Source organism: Pelodiscus sinensis, chromosome 9 (assembly GCF_049634645.1).
Source record: "Pelodiscus sinensis isolate JC-2024 chromosome 9, ASM4963464v1, whole genome shotgun sequence".
Taxonomy (NCBI): Eukaryota; Metazoa; Chordata; order Testudines; family Trionychidae; genus Pelodiscus; species Pelodiscus sinensis.
In genome coordinates this window covers 35,287,929-35,305,980 of record NC_134719.1, presented here as the reverse complement: position 1 = coordinate 35,305,980, position 18,052 = coordinate 35,287,929, and the positions used below count along the sequence as shown (strand labels likewise).

General features: G+C 41.9%; 1 protein-coding gene and 1 long non-coding RNA gene across 3 annotated transcripts in view; one reads left to right on the top strand and one right to left on the bottom strand.

The window, feature by feature from the left end:
• Positions 1-16,600, top strand: part of GCLM (glutamate-cysteine ligase modifier subunit) — a 41,544-nt gene extending 24,944 nt beyond the window's left edge. For both annotated transcript variants that reach the window (XM_075936563.1, XM_006114145.2), the window contains 4 exons: positions 1,396-1,452; positions 4,172-4,374; positions 6,299-6,413; positions 13,364-16,600. In XM_075936563.1, coding sequence (XP_075792678.1) covers positions 1,396-1,452; positions 4,172-4,374; positions 6,299-6,413; positions 13,364-13,533 — 545 coding nt within the window. In that variant the 3' untranslated portion in view covers positions 13,534-16,600. The remainder of the gene's footprint in view (positions 1-1,395; positions 1,453-4,171; positions 4,375-6,298; positions 6,414-13,363) is intronic.
• On the bottom strand, positions 8,836-18,045 carry LOC112544284 (uncharacterized). The gene is made up of 3 exons (XR_003087614.2): positions 17,591-18,045; positions 13,350-13,505; positions 8,836-9,680 (listed from the first exon to the last, which is right to left on the bottom strand). It is a non-coding gene; the product is annotated as an uncharacterized LOC112544284 (long non-coding RNA).
• Between the last annotated feature and the right edge of the window lie 7 nt (positions 18,046-18,052).

Here is an 18,052-nt window from a genome sequence, read left to right as displayed (position 1 = left end):
AATGAACACATATGAAAAGGACAAATCACATTTCAGAACATGTTCTGAAATGTGATTTGTCCTTTTCATATGTGTTCATTTTTTTAAATTGTATCCTTTGGTATATATGGTTGTGACTATTTTCTTCCACTATTTGATCTGAGGAAGTGGGTCTGGCCCACGAAAGCTCATCATCTAATAAACCATCTTGTTAGTCTTTAAAGTGCTACATAGTCCTGTATTTGGTTTCTGCTACACCAGACTAACACGGCTACATTTCTATCACTTATTACGTCAGTGTCTACACTAGAAGGGTGCTTCTGCCGAAGTGAATGGCTTGCGTCACTGACATCATAAACACTACATGTGTTGTGGAAATGAAGTTATGTTGATGTAGTCAGGGAGACTCACATGGGCTGTTGGTTGTCATTCTTGTCAGTTTCATGATTGCTATTGCCCTTATAAGAGGGGAGAGGTTTCTAGTGGAAGTCCTGAAATTAAGAAGAATAACAGTTTAACTGCAGATAGGCTCCCTGTTGTGAAACTGAGTCTAGTAAAAGGCTCACGGCTGCCCCATTCCTTACTGTCAGCACAGTGGCAGGCTCACAGCCTGAGTTTGAGCCCAGCCTAGAGATCAGTTTCAAAGCAGGGAGCCTACTAGCAGTGAAATCCATATTCTTGTCAACTTCAGAACTCCAGCTGCGAGCCCCTTTTCCTCCTTCCAGGTTGTCCACAGAATGACAAATTCTGTAATTAAGGAATAACATTGAAAGCATATTTTTAGTGTAATGATTTATCTAGTACAAATTTTTTTTGAGGGAAAAGAACAAATTATGTATGGTAAACTTTGAGCTTCAGTAAGTTGAGGAGTGAGATCTATTGGTTCTGAGATTAACGGTTGTAAAAACAAACCTCTTATTGTGATTGCTTAAAGTGGTGTTTCTTAAACTTTCTGAGACCATGGAACACCAAATGATGATTTTTTTTATGTGGAACACCTATGAAAATGTTCTTCAAAAAAAAAATGTCAGACAAAAAAAGACAAAAACAAAGAAGAGGTCACGGCACACTTGCGAGTTGCTCACGGAACATACTTTAAGCCAGTGTTTCTTAAACTATCAAAACACATCTGTTTCACTTTTGCAAGAGACTGTCTTTCTATGTAACCTCCTGTCTTAAAAGCTTTCTGAAGATATTTCACAAAGCATACTACAATTCTGTTTCTCCTTTAAGAACATCTTTTTTAAATACCTTTCAATTCCTTAGGTGGTTGACTTGTGTCCTAAGCACTCTTTCTTGCCAAAACATAAGATTTATTGAATTCTAGTAGATAACTGGAGGTGTTCTTGCTGTATGCGTTTTACTTGTATTCTCGAAGAGCTGGTTTTAGTTAACTCACATTTCTTTAATGTGCAGCAAAACTGTTCGTCGCAGGATCAAACTCTTCTTCAATCAGAGATGCAGTTGATATCGGTAAGTGCAAAACAGAAACTTGGTTTAAGGCTTTCTACTTTCTGATTATTACCAAGAATTCTTCAATTTGTAATACTTAATATTAGATTGTCTTCCTCTCTGTGCTGAAGAGGGTAATATGACATTTGCCTAAATTTATTCTGCAATTTCTTTAGCAGTTTTAACAATTTTAATTTAATAAGTCTGGCCATTTTACTTTTAAGGTCTAATTTATATGTTCAGTTCATATGAATGCATTAAATATAATATAGGCACTTAGGTCCCCACATTTCAGTTGGATCTGTTTGCCCTGCTCTGGTAGATACAATAAGCCCCCCTGTGTGAATCTAATTGCAGGAATAAGGTTGTCTGATATCAACTTAATTTAAACAAACCCTATTTAGCATAAGATGTGCAATTGATTCTTATCTGATTCTGAGCTCATGGGTGAAACTTTAAATGTTTTTCCAGTTTTCCCTTCCTACTTCTGAATACTGCAGAAACAACAGTATTGATGTCTCATGATACTATCTACATGTTTTGTTAGTCTATAAAGTGCTACCAGACCATTTGTTGGTTTTTTTCTGTAATAGACTAACTTGGCTATCCCCTGAAGCTTCTTTTTTAGTAATGTAACTTTAACTCTGCAACAGCAAATTTGAAATATTTGTTTTAATAAAAGTGAATGTAATGTTAATACGCTGTCAATATAACACCTTTTATCTGAAGTCTTATTTGTCCAAAGAGGAACTAAGCATGTCCTGCAAATACTTAAGGGAAGTAAACAAGAACACTGACCTTGATACCATCTTGAAAGTTCATTGGGTTTGCACAATTCCTGAGGGTCAGAAAATGTCTAGTTCTCTTGTCTTATGCTTTCTTAAAATATTTGAAAAATGTTCAGTTCATATGAATGCATATTTGAAAAATGTGTTTGAAAATCCTGGAATCACTTGTAAAAGCATTTTGATTTTTAAGGATGGACATGTTACAGATGGTGAACCTCTGACTTAATTTATATCACTAGTATGAATATGAAAAATTAAATTGATATTTATCCTTTTTTCAACGACATCAACATCTGACTATTTGACATGTTTGTCAGCTTTTCACAGACAATCTCTTAAGGGGTTGGAAACCAGGTATAAATGAAAATTAGAAATTGACTGAGTAAAGAACAGACATTCTAATTCCCTTACAGTATTCTTTTCATTCCTCCTTCCAGTCACTTTTTGTGAACAAGATTTCAAAGTCACTTTGAGTTTTAATATAGTCTTCTTTTAATACTTAGACTATTGACAGATTCTGCACTTCTAATGTACAAGGTAAATGTACATAATGAATCTAATTCAAATTACATTTTTATTGTTGGACTTTGTCCTCTTCCAGATCTTTCTCATTTTGGGCAAGTCAGCAGAGGGTGCAAAGATATGACTTTGAGAGTACATCTGCACTGAGTTAGGGGTGTGATTCCCAACTCATGTAGACATGCTTGTGCTAGCTCTTTTCAAGCTAGCGTGCTAAAAATAGTAGTGTAACTGCAAAGCATGGACAGCTGTGAGCATTGTTACAAGCAATATATGATAACATATCCATGTGTTCAAACAAGTTTGTAGAAGGCACAGCTAGCCATGCTACTTTCACTATGCTACTATTTTTAGCATGTGTTTGATGGAAGCTTGGTAGCTTAGTGTAGACTAGGCATGTTATAATTTGTTTTGGTAAATGTGTACTGCCCGAAACTTTCAGTGGATATACATTTACTGGGGAGAGGGGCCTTTTAAGCCTGTGTATCAGAACCAGCAATGTGGCGGAGGCAGGAGGTTGTGCAGCAGAGCAGGGGCAGGATGGCTTAAGTCAGCTTCCTGCACATAGTGGCTCCCACCTGCCCTCCTGTGGTGCTGCCTCCGATACAGAAGCAGCAGCGGAGTGTGGACACGCATTACCGTCCAGATTAACTAATGAGCCCAGTGTGACATCTCTAGTGTAGACATATGCTAATAACATGTCAGATGATGATGAGTTTGTTACCAACAAAAAGAAAGAGATTTACTTTATGCTTCAGTTATATAATTTATAAGACTTTCAGATATGAACTTAACAGATAATTCAGAAAGATGCTTGGGTGACCTGCCAATTTAAGTTGATTTAATATTTTATGTTTATTCCATAAACCTCAAATAACTTGGATAACCTTTACAAAGTTATCCTATGCAAAACTGTGACAAAATTTGGAACAGCATACACTATTAATGTCAATCATATTAAGTGTAGATCCATTCTATCCAGTATTGGTTTTCAATTAACTCCTCAATCACAGCTGCATGTGAATAGCCTCTGTGTTTCTTCATGGTCTTTTCCAGAACTTGGGCAGCTATGGAAGCTGAGGGTAAAAGACTAGAACAAGAAGTCAAAATTGCAACCAGTAATAAGAATGTCAACCATTCTTGATGTAAAATCAAATATGTTAAGATTGAAGAAGGAATAGGGAGCTACAGGCTCTGTTGAAGTCATTTTTCATCACAAGATGCATCTGAAATTCAGTTTTCAGCTCCATATTTGATTCTTAACTAAGTACAGAAATTCAGTTACTGTCTTTCGGTACAAAGATACTTTGAGGCTCTAAAATGATTCAGAAATGGAAGTGGTGTAAAGCTAAGTATATATTCATGTTTTTGAAAGATGTCTTGTCCAGCTTACTCTTTATATTCTTATCTCAGGTTTTTTTTTTTCCCCTCAGCATGTTCTGCCCTTGGGGTTGCCCAATTAGATTCTGTGATCATTGCTCCACCTCCTATTGAAGATGGAACTAATCTTTCTTTGGAGTATTTACAGCCTTACTGGGGCGAACTTGAGAACTTAGTTGAACACAAAAAGATTGTTGCCATAGGTACCTCTGATCTAGATAAAACACTGCTGGAGCAACTGTATCTGTGGTCACAGGTAAGGACAGGCTATTGAACCATAGTAACTCTAAGGTGTGGTATTTACTATTTTCTTGGTATGTCACATATTTAGTTCAACATATATAAAAATAAGATTTTTAATTTTAAAATTTAAATGTGGAGGCCTCAGCATAGCAGTAGGGAGCACCAAGGTGGCAGATCATCTTGCAAGGCCAGCCCACAGAACATAGACTCAGAGAGGTTGTACCAGACACAGTATAAGGGGCAGGCCTGCCTCAGAAACACTCCTCGTTGTCCCCTCCATGCCAGGTGTACTAAAATAGCAAGTCAAAGGGATAGTGTTTCACATGAATGCCCAGCCCTGGCCACCTATCCAGGTGTAGGGCTCAGCCTGACTGGATCCAAATGTGAAGGGGCTTGGTGTGGAGGGATCCAAGTGTGGAATAGGAGGATTCTCTGTGGGTCAATCTGGGCCCGAGTAGCTTGGTAGGAATCTGGATGAATAGGGTCTTGTTTGGCGGGGTGGGGGAGGAGTTCAGGTACAGGGGGATAGGACACTGCAGGGGGATCCAAGTGAAGGTGTGTGGGGCTCAGTAGAGGGAGCCTGAGGCTGTGAGGATGGGGATTAGTGGATGGGGATGGTTGGGGGAGATTCATTGGGGATCAAGTGCTGAGGGAGTGGGGTTTGATGTGGTGGAGGTTCCTGTGCAGCTAGTTGGGGGTTAGTGGGGTTGAGGCAGGTGCAGGGGGCTTGTCAAGATAGACCATGTGCAGAGGCTGGGGAGTATAGGAGCAAGGAGCTAAACCTGGGGTCCTGGGGTACAGGAGAGGGGCTTAAATGGAGGTCTAGATACAGGGGGGATTCAACATGTATGGAAGGTGGGGCACAGCAAGAGATGATGCAGGGGGTGCCAGTGAAGTGGGAGTTCAGATAGCAGAAGGATGAGTCTGGGCATGGGATGGTCTGGATATATATGGGTTGGCCAGACAGGAGAGCAGCTCCCTGTACAGTGACCCCTCTGTGGCTGAGGAGCAATGAAGACAGGAAGGGGAGGGGAGGGGAGTGTAATAAGGGTGTTAAGTATCGGGTAGTTGATTAATTGAATAATCAATGCATTTTTCCGTCGACTATTCAATTAGTCAGTAGGGCACTTCCGCCTTTGAAGTATAGCAACAACCCTAGGGCTGTTGCTACACTTCGAAGTGGAAAGCGATGAAGCCCAGAGTTAGCTGGGAACTTCTCAGGTGGCTCCGTGTGGTGTGGCCACTATAAATGCCATGGGGATCCTGGCATTTGGCTCCCCAGGGCATTCATAGCAGTAGAGCCACATGGAGCCCAGGGACAGCTGGGGAGTCCCTGGCTGATCCCAGGCTCTAAGCGGCACTGCCGCTTTGAAATGGCATGAAGAGCCTGATGCTGGGCTCCCTGTGGCATTCAAAGCTGCAGCACCGCATGGAGCAACTGACTCTGGGCTCTGTGTGGCGCTGCCACTTTGAGGTACCCTTCTCTTCTTCCCACTCCGCTTGCTTGCCTCTATCTGATAGAGGCAGAAAGGATGGAAAAAGTGACTAGTTGACTATCCTGTCGACTATCTGATAAGCATTTACTTATCGGATAGTCGACTAGTTCTTCACATCCCTAGAATGTAACACTTCCTGCAGCCGGGAGAGATTTCTGGAGGTGTATCAGACCCTTCCTTGCAGAGTCTACCCTTCCTTGCAGAGTCTACCCACACAGTCTACCCTTGTTCTGTGGTCACTACAGCCAATAGGACTTGTGTGCTTGACAGCATTTCGTAGGGTCAGGGGTGTGGTTTGTTTGTTATTTCTGGTATCTGAAAGAAGGTTCAAGTCAAAATGCTCAGAATAACGATACAGAGCAGATTTTATTCAATAATAAAAGCTGCTGAAACATGTCTAAAGTAGTGGCTTTTGATCTAAAGGATCTTTCTCCCTTTCAGGTGAAACCAAATAGTAACCAAGTAAATTTAGCTTCCTGTTGTGTGATGCCACCTGACCTCACAGCATTTGCAAAACAATTTGACATCCAGCTGTTGACTCATAATGATCCAAAAGGTAAGACAGTAGTTGAACTTGACAAAATTAACAGAAAACTTCTGAATAGGGTAATTTTGACTCTGACCGGGCATAGTATTAATTAGAGTGCAAACTTTTCCCTTTAAAGCCCTGTGCATTGGATTCAGATGTATACCTCTTATCATTTATTGACTTGAAAATCTTATTAGGTATGTGAACAGTTAACTGGTTACACGCTAAGCTTCACCCTTACCAGGTGATGTTTGTTGGTAACTAGTTAACTGACATCCCCATGGTCTCGCCTGCACGTCCAGCACCTACTACAGGCAGTCCCCGAGTTACGCGGATCCGACTTATGTTGGATCCGCAGTTACAAACGGGGTTTTTCTCGCCCCGGAGGACGGGAGCGGCAGGACGCCCAGATATGCCGTGGTCCCGCCACCCGCATCCTCCGGGGCAAGAAAAGCTGCTCCGCGTCTCCCTGGTCTGCTGCAGGGAGACGCTGAGCAAAGCCATGGAGCACGCGGGCAGTGGGACAGCCCAGACGCACCGCGGCTGTCTTTGCTCCCCGTCTCCCTGGTCTGCTGTCTCCAGCAGACCAGGGAGACGGGGAGCAAAGCCTCGGAGGACGCTGGCAGCGGGACAGCCGCGGCGCGTCTGGGCTGTCCCGCTGCCCGCGTGCTCCGCGGCTTTGCTCCCCATCTCCCTGGTCTGTTGGTCTCCAGCAGACCAGGGAGACACGGAGCAAAGCCGCGGTGCGTCTCGGTCCACCGCCCGCGTCTCCCTGGTCTGCTGGGGGGAGGGTGTAGCTAGTGCGCGCCCTCTGCCCCCCCCCCCCCCCCCCCAGCAGACCAGGCTTTTCTCAAGACGTCTGTGGTAGAGCAGCTGGGGCGCTGCCGGTTGGTCCCGCAGCGCCGCTCTGGGCGCTACTGGAACAACCCGGCAGCACCCCAGCTGCTCTGCCCCAGGAGTCCTGATTCAGCCGCTGCTGGTCAGTTTCAGCAGCGGCTGAATCAGGACGCCTGGGACAGAGCAGATGGGGTGCTGCTGGGTTGGTCCAGTAGCGCTGAGGAGCGGCGTTACTGGAGCAACCCAGCAGCACCCCAGCTGCTCTGCCCCAGGCGTTCCCAAGTCAGCCGCTGCTGAAACTGACCAGTGCTAACTACAGGAAGCCCGGCTTCCTGGAATCAGCCACTGGTCAGTTTCAGCAGCGGCTGAATCTGGACGCCAGTTCCGACTTACAGACAGATTCAACTTAAGAACAAACCTACTGTCCCTATCTTGTACGTAACCCCGGGGACTGCCTGTACATTTAAACTGCCACACTGCAGAGGGGGTAAGCAAGTGCTCCCTCATATCAACTAATCAATAGTCGATGGAAATTCCATTGACTACTCAATTAGCTAATTAAATGCTACTTAGCACCCCTAGTTTGACAGTGTTTTTAATATCTTTGACATGGTGATATAATGACCACAGTAGAGTAGAATCATACAGCTTCTCTTCTGGGTTCCAAACTCTTCTTGAGGAGTTATCTCCTCAGGTTGCTGTTGTAAAATATTCCTAAAATACTAAATTGTAGGGACATCAACATGAAGAAGACCACATGATTAACTGATTAGACTGGGTTTATTGGTTAACTTTTTCAACTACATGCATTCCTCCCTCCCTGCTGTCTTTATATCAGAGGCAGCAAGGTGTGGGGGAAGGAGCAGAAGCTAGTGCCCATGGGGAGCTGGCTTAAAAGCTGGCTCCCCGGAAGAACAGGATCCACCTGCCTCTCCCTCCAGCCCTGTGCTGCTGCCTCTGATAGAGAGGCAGCAGCATGAAGGGAGCAGGCAGGAGCCAATACGCGCAGGGAGCTGGCTTTCAAGTAGGCTCCTTGCACATGCTGGTTTTGAGGACCTGCCTCCCTCCTCTCCTCTGCTTCCTGGGGGGCAAGTGGGAGTCAGTACTGAAGGGAGCCGAAGCCAGCTTAAAAGCTCCATGGTGCTGCCTCTATTAGAGGCAGCGGGGTAGGAGACGCAACCCTTTAGGGTTGGAGCTACAGCCGGGGATGCCTGGTGGGCTGCCGCTCCGTGGAACAGTGGCTACATAACAGGTGGCTGCCAAAGCTGGAGCTAGGTTACAGTATGGATGCTCCTGGGGTCGGGGTTGGGACCAGGGCCAGAGCCAGGCTGTGGTGTGGCTGCTCCTGGTGTGGGGCTCCCTGTATCCCTCTTTTCCCCTCCCCCATCTCTCTTGCCCTCTGAGTCTCCTGCTCCCCCTCAAGGCCCTTCTGGCTTCCCCCTCCCCCTCATGCCTCACATGTCACTGCCCCGCCCCCAACACCTCACTCCCTGAAAACCCTGGGTGCTGGCAGCTGCTCCCCTCTGCCCCAGGCAGAGACTCTCAGCCTGCCCCACAAAGAGCAGCCTGGGGCAGTTCCTGCCTTGCACACAGGCTGCCCTGGGGGGCGTGTTTCACCTTCTTCACACGAACTGGCGTTTCATTGCTTATGCAAACTGTAAAATCCAAATCTTCAGCTCTTTTGTTGCTTTGGCTTTCATGTAGACGCGGGGTGGATATTATGCAGAGGTGGTAGCAAGCTCACTGCGTGGAGGAGGGGGGAGAAAAGGGGACAGTTTCTACCACTATTTAAGCAGTCCCCTATCTTCTTCAGAGACTGAGTTGAAAAATTATAGCTGCTTGCGCTACATTTGATCTATGCTTTGGCTCCTGGGCATCTTCTGCTTTTTGAAATAAATTTTCATAATTCAAGAATTTGTGAATGGCAGAAAACATACAGATTTTTGGGCAAGAAGCTTCAAACTTATTAACTCTGTAATAGGGTAAGTTCTTGAGGCAGTCTGGCCTGGGAAGAGTGAAAATGAACAGCTCCACCAGTGCTCTCTCATCATTGATAAGTAGAAGGCTGGTAACAGAAATTCCAAACATCATAGAACTAGAACTTAGCAGCCTGTTTAAACCAATGCTACCAAATCAGTATCTACACTACTGAAAAGGAGGGTGTTTACATCCCTGCTACCAGGAGCTAGCACCCTGGATTATGATATTGTGAAATAAAGGACACATTACAAACAAAGCAAAACCCATGCTGATTTGTTAAATAGTACCACGTGAACTGACTATATATGTTTTTAAAGTGCCTGTGCCAACAAACTGCATAAGACTTCAAGATCAGCAGGATGCCCCAGGATGCCCAGGACCACCAATCTTTCATCAAGGACGAAGCCCTCAGTATTCACACACATCAGTGTAATTGCTGGCTGCAACCACAGTATCTTCTGAAGCGCCAAGTGCAATCTGCAGACCAAAACAAATTGCAAATTCATTAATACCCACCAATAATAACTATGAGAGCGGAGACAGAGTGGGATTTGTGAGATTTGTTCCCTACTCCGCAATCTTATGCTAGTTAATAAGGGCCATTGTGCTTTAAACTAATGGAAAACATTTACAATGCAGCATATGAATTTACCTCATTAGACCTGTAACTATTAAGGGCCTAGTGTACAAGGTGTTGAGCACCTTAAACTCTGACTTCAGTAGGAACTGAGAATGCTCAGTACCTTGCTGGATTTGGTCAAACATATTAATTTTTTCTAATTATGAATCTGGACTAGGCATGTGAAAGTGTAACCATGTACATGGTTAACTGATGAGCCCATACTTATCGGTTAACCTTCATGGTTTGCACACAAGCTCCTGATATCAGAGGCAGCAGTGCAAGGGAGAAGGTGGGAGCTACATACTCCCGCTTGTATCCATGTAACTGATGAAATTTTCTGCAGTGGCTGTTAGCCCCGCTGCCTCCTGCTATTTATAGTTAGGGAAGGTAAATTTAGTTTAATGAACTAGTTGGTGGAATTTCCATCAATTAGTCAATAAGCGGGGGAGCAGCAGTGGAGTTAGCTCCCGGCTCTGGGCGCTAACCTCACTGCAGCTCTGCCTTTTAAATATATTAAGAGCCATAATCATAGAATCATATTAAATATATTAAGAGCCGTAATCATAGAATATTAGGATTGAACGGGACCTCAAGAGGTCATCGAGTCCAGTCCCCTGCCCTCATGGCAGGACCAAATACTGTCTAGACCATCCCTGATAGACAGTTATCTAACCTACTCTTAAATATCTCCACAGATGGAGATTCCACAACCTCCCTGGGCAATTTATTCCAGTGATTAACCACCATGACAGTTAGGAACTTTTTCCTAATGTCCAACCTAAACCTCCCTTGCTGCAGTTTAAGCCCATTGCTTCTTGTTCTGTCCTCAGAGACTAAGATGAACACATTTTCTCCCTCTTCCTTATTACACCCTTTTAGATACCTGAAAACTGCTATCATGTCCCCCCTCAATCTTCTCTTTTCTAAACTAAACAAATCCAATTCTGTCAGCCTTCCTTCATAGGGCATGTTCTCTAGACCTTTAATCGTTCTTGTTGCTCTTCTCTGGACCCTCTCCAATTTCTCCACATCTTTCTTGAAATGCGGTGCCCAGAACTGGACACAATACTGCAACCGAGGCCTAACTAGTGCAGAGTAGAACAGAAGAATGACTTCTCGTGTCTTGCTCACAACACACCTGTTAATGCATCCCAGAATCATGTTTGCTTTTTTTGCAACAGCATCACATTGTTGACTCATATTTAGTTTGTGGTCCACTATAACCCCTAGATACCTTTCTACCTTACTCATTCCTAAACAGTCGCTTCCCATTTTGTATGTGTGAAACTGATTGTTTCTTCCTAAGTGGAGCACTTTGCATTTGTCTTTATTAAACTTCATCCTGTTTACCTCCGACCATTTCTCCAATTTGTCCAGATCATTTTGAATTATGACCCTATCCTCCAAAGCAGTTGCAACCCCTCCCAGCTTGATATCATCTGCAAACTTAATAAGCGTACTTTCAATGCCAATATCTAAATAGTTGATGTCCCACAAGAGACCCCTTCAGGACCCCACTTGTTATACCTTTCCAGCAGGATTGAGAACGATTAATAACTACTCTCTGAGTATGGTTATCCAGCCAGTTATGCACCCATCTTATAGTAGCTCCATCTAAGTTGTATTTGCCTAGTTTATTGATAAGAATATAATGCGAGACCATATCAAATGCCTTACTAAAGTCTAGGTATACTACATCCACTGCTTCTCCCTTATCCATAAGACTTCTTATCCTATCAAAGAAAGCTATCAGATTGGTTTGACATGATTTGTTCTTTACAGATCCATGCTAGCTGTTCCCTATCTCCTTACCACCTTCCAAGTGTTTGCAGATGATTTCCTTAATTACTTGCTCCATTATCTTCCCTGGTACAGAAGTTAAACTAACTGGTCTGTAGTTTCCTGGGTTGTTCTTATTTCCCTTTTTATAGATGGGCACTATATTTGCCCTTTTCCAGTCTTCTGGAATTTCTCCTGTCTCCCATGATTTTCCAAAGATGATAGCTAAATGCTCAGATACCTCCTCTATCAGCTCCTTAAGTATTCTAGGATGCATTTCATCGGGCCGTGGTGACTTGCAGGCATCTAACTTTTCTAAGTGATTTTTAACTTATTTTTTTATTTTATCTTCTAAACCTACTCTCTTCCCACTAGCAATCACTATGTTAGGCATTCCTTCATCAGACTTCTCGGTGAAGACCGAAACAAAGAAGTCATTAAGCATCTCTGCCATTTCCACGTTTCCTGTTACTGTTTCTCCCTCCTCACTGAGCAGTGGGCCTACCCTCTCCTTGGTCTTCCTCTTGCTTCTAATGTATTTATAAAAAGTCTTCTTGTTTCCCTTTATTCCTATAGCTAGTTTGAGTTCATTTTGTGCCTTTGCCTTTCTTGCCCCTGCATTCCTGTGGTGTTTGCCTATATTCATCCTTTGTAATTTGTCCTAGTTTCCATTTTTTATATGACTCCTTTTTTATTTTTAGATTATGCAATATCTCGTGGTTAGGTCAAGGCGGTCCTTTGCCATATTTTCTCTTTCCTACGCAGCAGAATAGCTTGCTTTTGGGTGCTTAACAACGTCCCTTTGAAAAACTGCCAACTCTCCTCAGTTGTTTTTTCTCTCAGTCTTGATTCCCATGGGACTTTACCTATCAGCTCTCTGAGTTTACCAAAATCCTCCACCTTAAAATCCATTGTCTCTATTTTGCTGTTCTCCCTTCTACCCTTCCTTAGAACCGTGAACTCTATGATTTCATGATCACTTTCACCCAAGCTGCCTTCCACTTTCAAATTCTCAACCAGTTCCTCCCTATTTGTTAAAATCAAATCTAGAACAGCTTCCCCCCCGGTAGCTTTTTCAACCTTCTGAAATAAAAAGTCGTCTCCAATGCAGTCCAAGAACTTATTGGATAGTCTGAGCCTCGCTATGTTATTTTCCCAACATATATCTGGATAGCTGAAGTCCCCCATCACCACCAAATCTTGGGCTTTGGATGATTTTGTTAGTTGTTTAAAAAAAGCGTCATCCGTCTCTTCCACCTGGATAAGTGGCCTGTAGTAAAGTCCTAGCATGACATCACCCTTGGGTTTTTTTTACCCCTTTTAGCCTAATCCAGAGACTCTGAACACTTCCGTCTCCTACATCCATCTCCACCTCAGTCCAAGTGTGTACATTTTTAATATATAAGGCAACACCTCTTCCCTTTTTTCCCTCTCTATTCTACCTGAGCAAGTTGTACCCTTCCATCCCAACATTCCAGTCATGTGTATTATCCCACCAAGTTTCTGTGATGCCAACAATGTCATAGTTGTATTTATTCATTAGCACTTCCAGTTCTTCCTGCTTATTACCCACACTTTTCGCATTTGTATAGAGGCATCTAAGATACTGATTTGATCTTACCTCCCAGTTTTGCCCTGACCCTCCTCTCTCTCTGTCTAGTCGACCGATAAGCTTATGCTTACAACCCTATTTACAATGAAAGGAATTGTTTACATTTTGGTTTGATTCAAATTTAACCAAATACCTTTTTAATTTTAGAACTTCTTTGTGAATCAAGTTTTCAAGAAGCTCTTCAGGAAAGTATCCAGAGCATTCGAGCACAGGAATGGACTCCATTGTGGCTTCTCCGGTATTCAGTCATTGTTAAAAGCAGAGGCATTATCAAATCCAAAGGCTATATCTTGCAAGCAAAAAGAAATGTCTCTTAATACATTTTTCATTTTGACAACAGCCTGCTGTCTTAGTGCTTTGGAAACATACTGCCTTTTTTTGCATTAAAAACTGTACAGAGATGAAACCATCATACGTTGTAATGAAGACCAAAAGTGGTGACAGTAATGCCTGGGTTGTTCAGAGGCCTAGTGCTCAGACAGCTTTGTTAAATACTGCACATTTCTTTCTTAACATAGGGACCAGTTCACTAATATATGAAATACTTTGTGTTCATTAAACTGTTTTCTAATTGACATTATCTAAAGAAATATTTTTCTTTATGATTGATATAAAATTATCACTAAGTATATTTTGGCTGCCATTAAGGTAATATATAGAAATGTATATAATTTTTGTTGTTGTTTTCAAGAAAGAAACTAAACAATTTGAATTTCTTCTGAAATGCTTATTGCTACTCGCTAGTTAGCTATATAGGATTAGAGCAGTTGAATAACTTTTAAACAGTTTTCTTTGTTTGTTTTTTTTATCCATAGGAAAATTCTGTAAGTAAACATTCATTGGAATCTGATTAACTGGTATAGCAAGTTAGCTGCTTAATTCACATGAATGAAAACTTGGCTTTCTTTTCATTATGGTACTAAAGGCATATGTGTTTTATAAAAATTAGTTTGTTTCTGTACTAGGGATGTAATAGTGTACACAGTTAGCCAATGAGCTTTGGCTCATCGATTGGCCTTTGCGGTTACACTTGCTCCCCCTCCCCCCGTTTCCCCGTGCTTCTGCCTCTGATACAGAGACAGTAACAAGAGGGGGCAGACGGCTCCCCTGGCACTGGCTCCCAGGGAGCCGCTCTCTGCATGTAAATGTGCAACTGTTGAATTTGCACATAAATACGTGCATTTTAACATCCCTATTCTGTACTCCTCTTACTGTGTTTTACCATGTGAATAGGAGTGATGCCATTTTCTGTCTTAAAATTGTAAAACGTAGTGTTTAAACCAAGATCTGGGATTACGCAGTCAAAATCAAATTAAACTGGAACCAGAATGTGCCCGGTTTTGTTCTAATCTATGTATTAGATGCTTAAGAGCCACAGATACTTTAAGAATGAGCATAAAATCAGAACAGTTAATTATATAAATGTTGATGGGATGTACATTGTATAATTGGTTAAAGGATGTAATGTCTGTTAATTTGGGTTACCTAGGGAATTAACTGATGTTCAGGTATCATCCAGGGAACAGAATAACAAACTACTATTAAACCTGTGTGTTCTTGTTCCTTTGCATTACCATCTTAACATGTGTAGTATTGTTGGTGTCTGAATCTAAAGATCCTAATGCTGGATCTAAAACTGGCTTTTGGTGTGTCTTCTGACCTGGAATATATCCATAGATTGAACTTGACATTTAAAAAATAGTTTTGTTTGTTGCAAAAACATTTTATCTAATGCAATTTAGCAGTAAAGATCTTTTCAATGCGATTGCTATCTGTAGCTCAGTTTTTTTCATAGTCAACTGATACTGCATCAGTGAAGTTGCTATTGATTTCAGTGAGATCAAGCCATAGTCTGGTAATTATTAACTTAGTTTTCTCTAGACTTCGAACTTGTGGCTTAAAGCAATGAATTTACACTAATTGTTTTGTGTATCAGAAAAATCACAATGTTTTCTACATGATCAGATATAAACTTTTTAATTCATGCCACTGAGTTAGTCTTTCTGTTATTTTTAAAGATTTGGTATACTGGTAAATGTTAGTTCTTAAATATTTATGTATGTGACTCTGGGCTAGTAAAGACTCACTGAATTGACCTCCAATAACACACTTATCAGCTCTGGCACTCCACCAGAATGAGAGAAGGGGAATTGACAGGAGAGTTTCTTCTGTTGAACCAGGACAGTGTGGACCCCATAGTGAGTAGATCTAAGCTATTTCAATTTGAGTTACACTGTTAATATAACTCAGATCTTAACGTAACTTAGACTTGCCCTAAAAAAGGAAATATCAGTCTAGATTTATGCAATTACGTGATAAATATGAGGTGGGCTTGGAGGAGACTGGGCACTGATAATGCAGAGGAAAAAATTTAGAAACATTATCTTTTGATAGAAGAAACTGATTTTGATCGTGGAGGGTTATTTGTGCATCATATTTACAAAATAATGCTTATTTAAAACTTATATGCCAGGTGTTCTCCTTATTGGTTAGAACTGGTAGGCATTGATGTATAGCATCTACTTGTAATTCATTTTTCTTCTTTGCATATGGAGCATACCACAGTCTGACTGTTGACAAGCATTTACATTTACTTGACATGTATATGTTTAAATCTGCAAGACTAAAAACATTAAAAGTGCTATAACTATATAGCTAAGCCCTTAATTGAGCTAAGGTTAATTAAATAGTGCACTGATTACTCTAGTCTATGGAGATACTTAACAGGAATTCCTTTCTAGAGGAGGAATATAAAAGTAAGATTTCAAGAAGTGAAAATGTAAAAATTGGAATTACTGTAATAGTATATGTCCTTACTTGAGACTTGCATTTTTGTGGATGATTTGTATGAATTCTAAATTTCTCTATCATTGCTTGCATTGGTTTCTTTGGGAGGCAAGCAGGAATCTCTACTTTCCTATCAGAAAATAAGTTTGGTGAACATCAGATCACTCAAGATATGCCTCAATTTATTGACATAGTGGGGTAGAGGAAGGTGGTACTTAAAGCGCACATTCCCTTCACTAATTTGAATGCTAGATCCCATTTACAAGTAACAAACCACAAATGCCAAATTCTCTAACCACCATGTTTCCCTCAATCTCATTCATTTCTTCTTTTGGGGAGTTGGTTTTCCAGGTGTGTCTCTGTAACTATCATTGGTCTTCTACACGAACTGTGAGGGAAGGGAAGAAATCAAAGCACCATTTAGTTGTATGTAACTTATTTCTTGCATAAAGTGTATTTTATGCAAGTTTAGGTATATTGATTATTATTTAATCCTGGAGTGTAGCCAATTTCATTCTTTAAGTTTAAATTGTAGTTCTTGTGCTGAATATTGTTTTCTCAAACACTGAAAAGCTTAATAAAAATGTATATGTATAATCTTGTACAATTTTGTTTTTAATGTTGAAATTAGAGTGCTGTGGACATGGTTTTATCACTGATCAAATAATGACAAAAATATTTTCAAGATTTCATTAATTTTATCTAGTTCCTCCCTGTATTGCACTTACTAAAGATTCCCTATAAACAAATACTCAATCTATACTAAAATATAGATTATGTAAATCTTGCCAAATATATCTAGATAAATGCTGGGTTGTATTTTGTTAGATCTGAAAAAAACAAGGTAACTTCCTTTGTAACACATCAACACCATTTTCTCCCCTACCCCCAAATTTATTTTGTGATGGAGGCAGCATCCCTCTCCCTATGAATAGTACATTGGGGATGAGACTTGAACCTCTTCTCCAATCTGGCAGTACACATTTCAGAGACTCAGCCTGGAGTCCTTTTTTTTTTTTCTTTTCTTTTTCAAGTTAGGGCAGAATTTGGCTCAAAACTATTTCTAGCACCTTTAAAAAAAATCTGGAAGCACTTGCTTATGATTAGTGGTCTCTTAAATGTTCCTTTGTTAGCTGCTTAATGTGGCAAAGCTTGAATTTTTTTCACTAATACTGTGAAACGGATATCCCTTAAGCATTTATTTCTGGGAAACACAATAGCAATGTGACTTTAGAAAAACTTTTTTTAACCCCCTCCCTGCCCATAGTTTTATTTAATCCTCTGTTGTTGGTTTTGTTCACTGGTAAAATGTTTCCTTAGAGGTGTAACATGGAACAAATATACATATTTTGTTAAAATAAAGGCTAGTGCTGACTATTCTCTAATAAGTGAATGAGTTATGGAAGGCTGTAGTGGTGGATTATTGGTCCTTTTCCCAAACTAGCCAGTATTCTAGTATAATCCTATTTTTGACAACAGGTCTACGAGCTGGAGAATTCATGTGGGAATTTGTAGCCACCACGCATAACACATGCTTTTGAAATCGCAGTTGTAGTAGCACTTCATGCCCTGACCACTTCACTTTACCTTTACACGTTGGTCTGCCTGACTGTTACATGCTCCTGCGCCTCTCATCCAGTCAGCGATCACCTACTGTTTTTCTAACAGTGTTGTCTGCTAAATGGTGGCAGAATACGCGTGGGGATATTTCTAGATTTGTTTTAATAGCAAAGGCAGAAGGCTGGACTCCAGCGCGGAGCTGGTTAACTGTTGTGCCAGGCTTAGGGCAGTGGAGGAGCTGGGACGGTGCATGCTACGGCAGTTAGGCTACGAGCGCAGTAAGGGGGCGGCTTCACTGCACCTGCTGACCCTCGCCGGGGTTTTTGCTTCCCCGTGCAGCTCTTCCTGCACCTGCCCCTCCCCCCGGTGCCTGGACTCACGCGGGGCCAACCGCCAGCAACCGGCGGCTCTGCGAACCGGAGCCTCAACGGGGCCCCCCCTGCTCGGGCTTGGGCCCGGGGCCGCTAGAAAGGCGCGGAACGAGGTGGA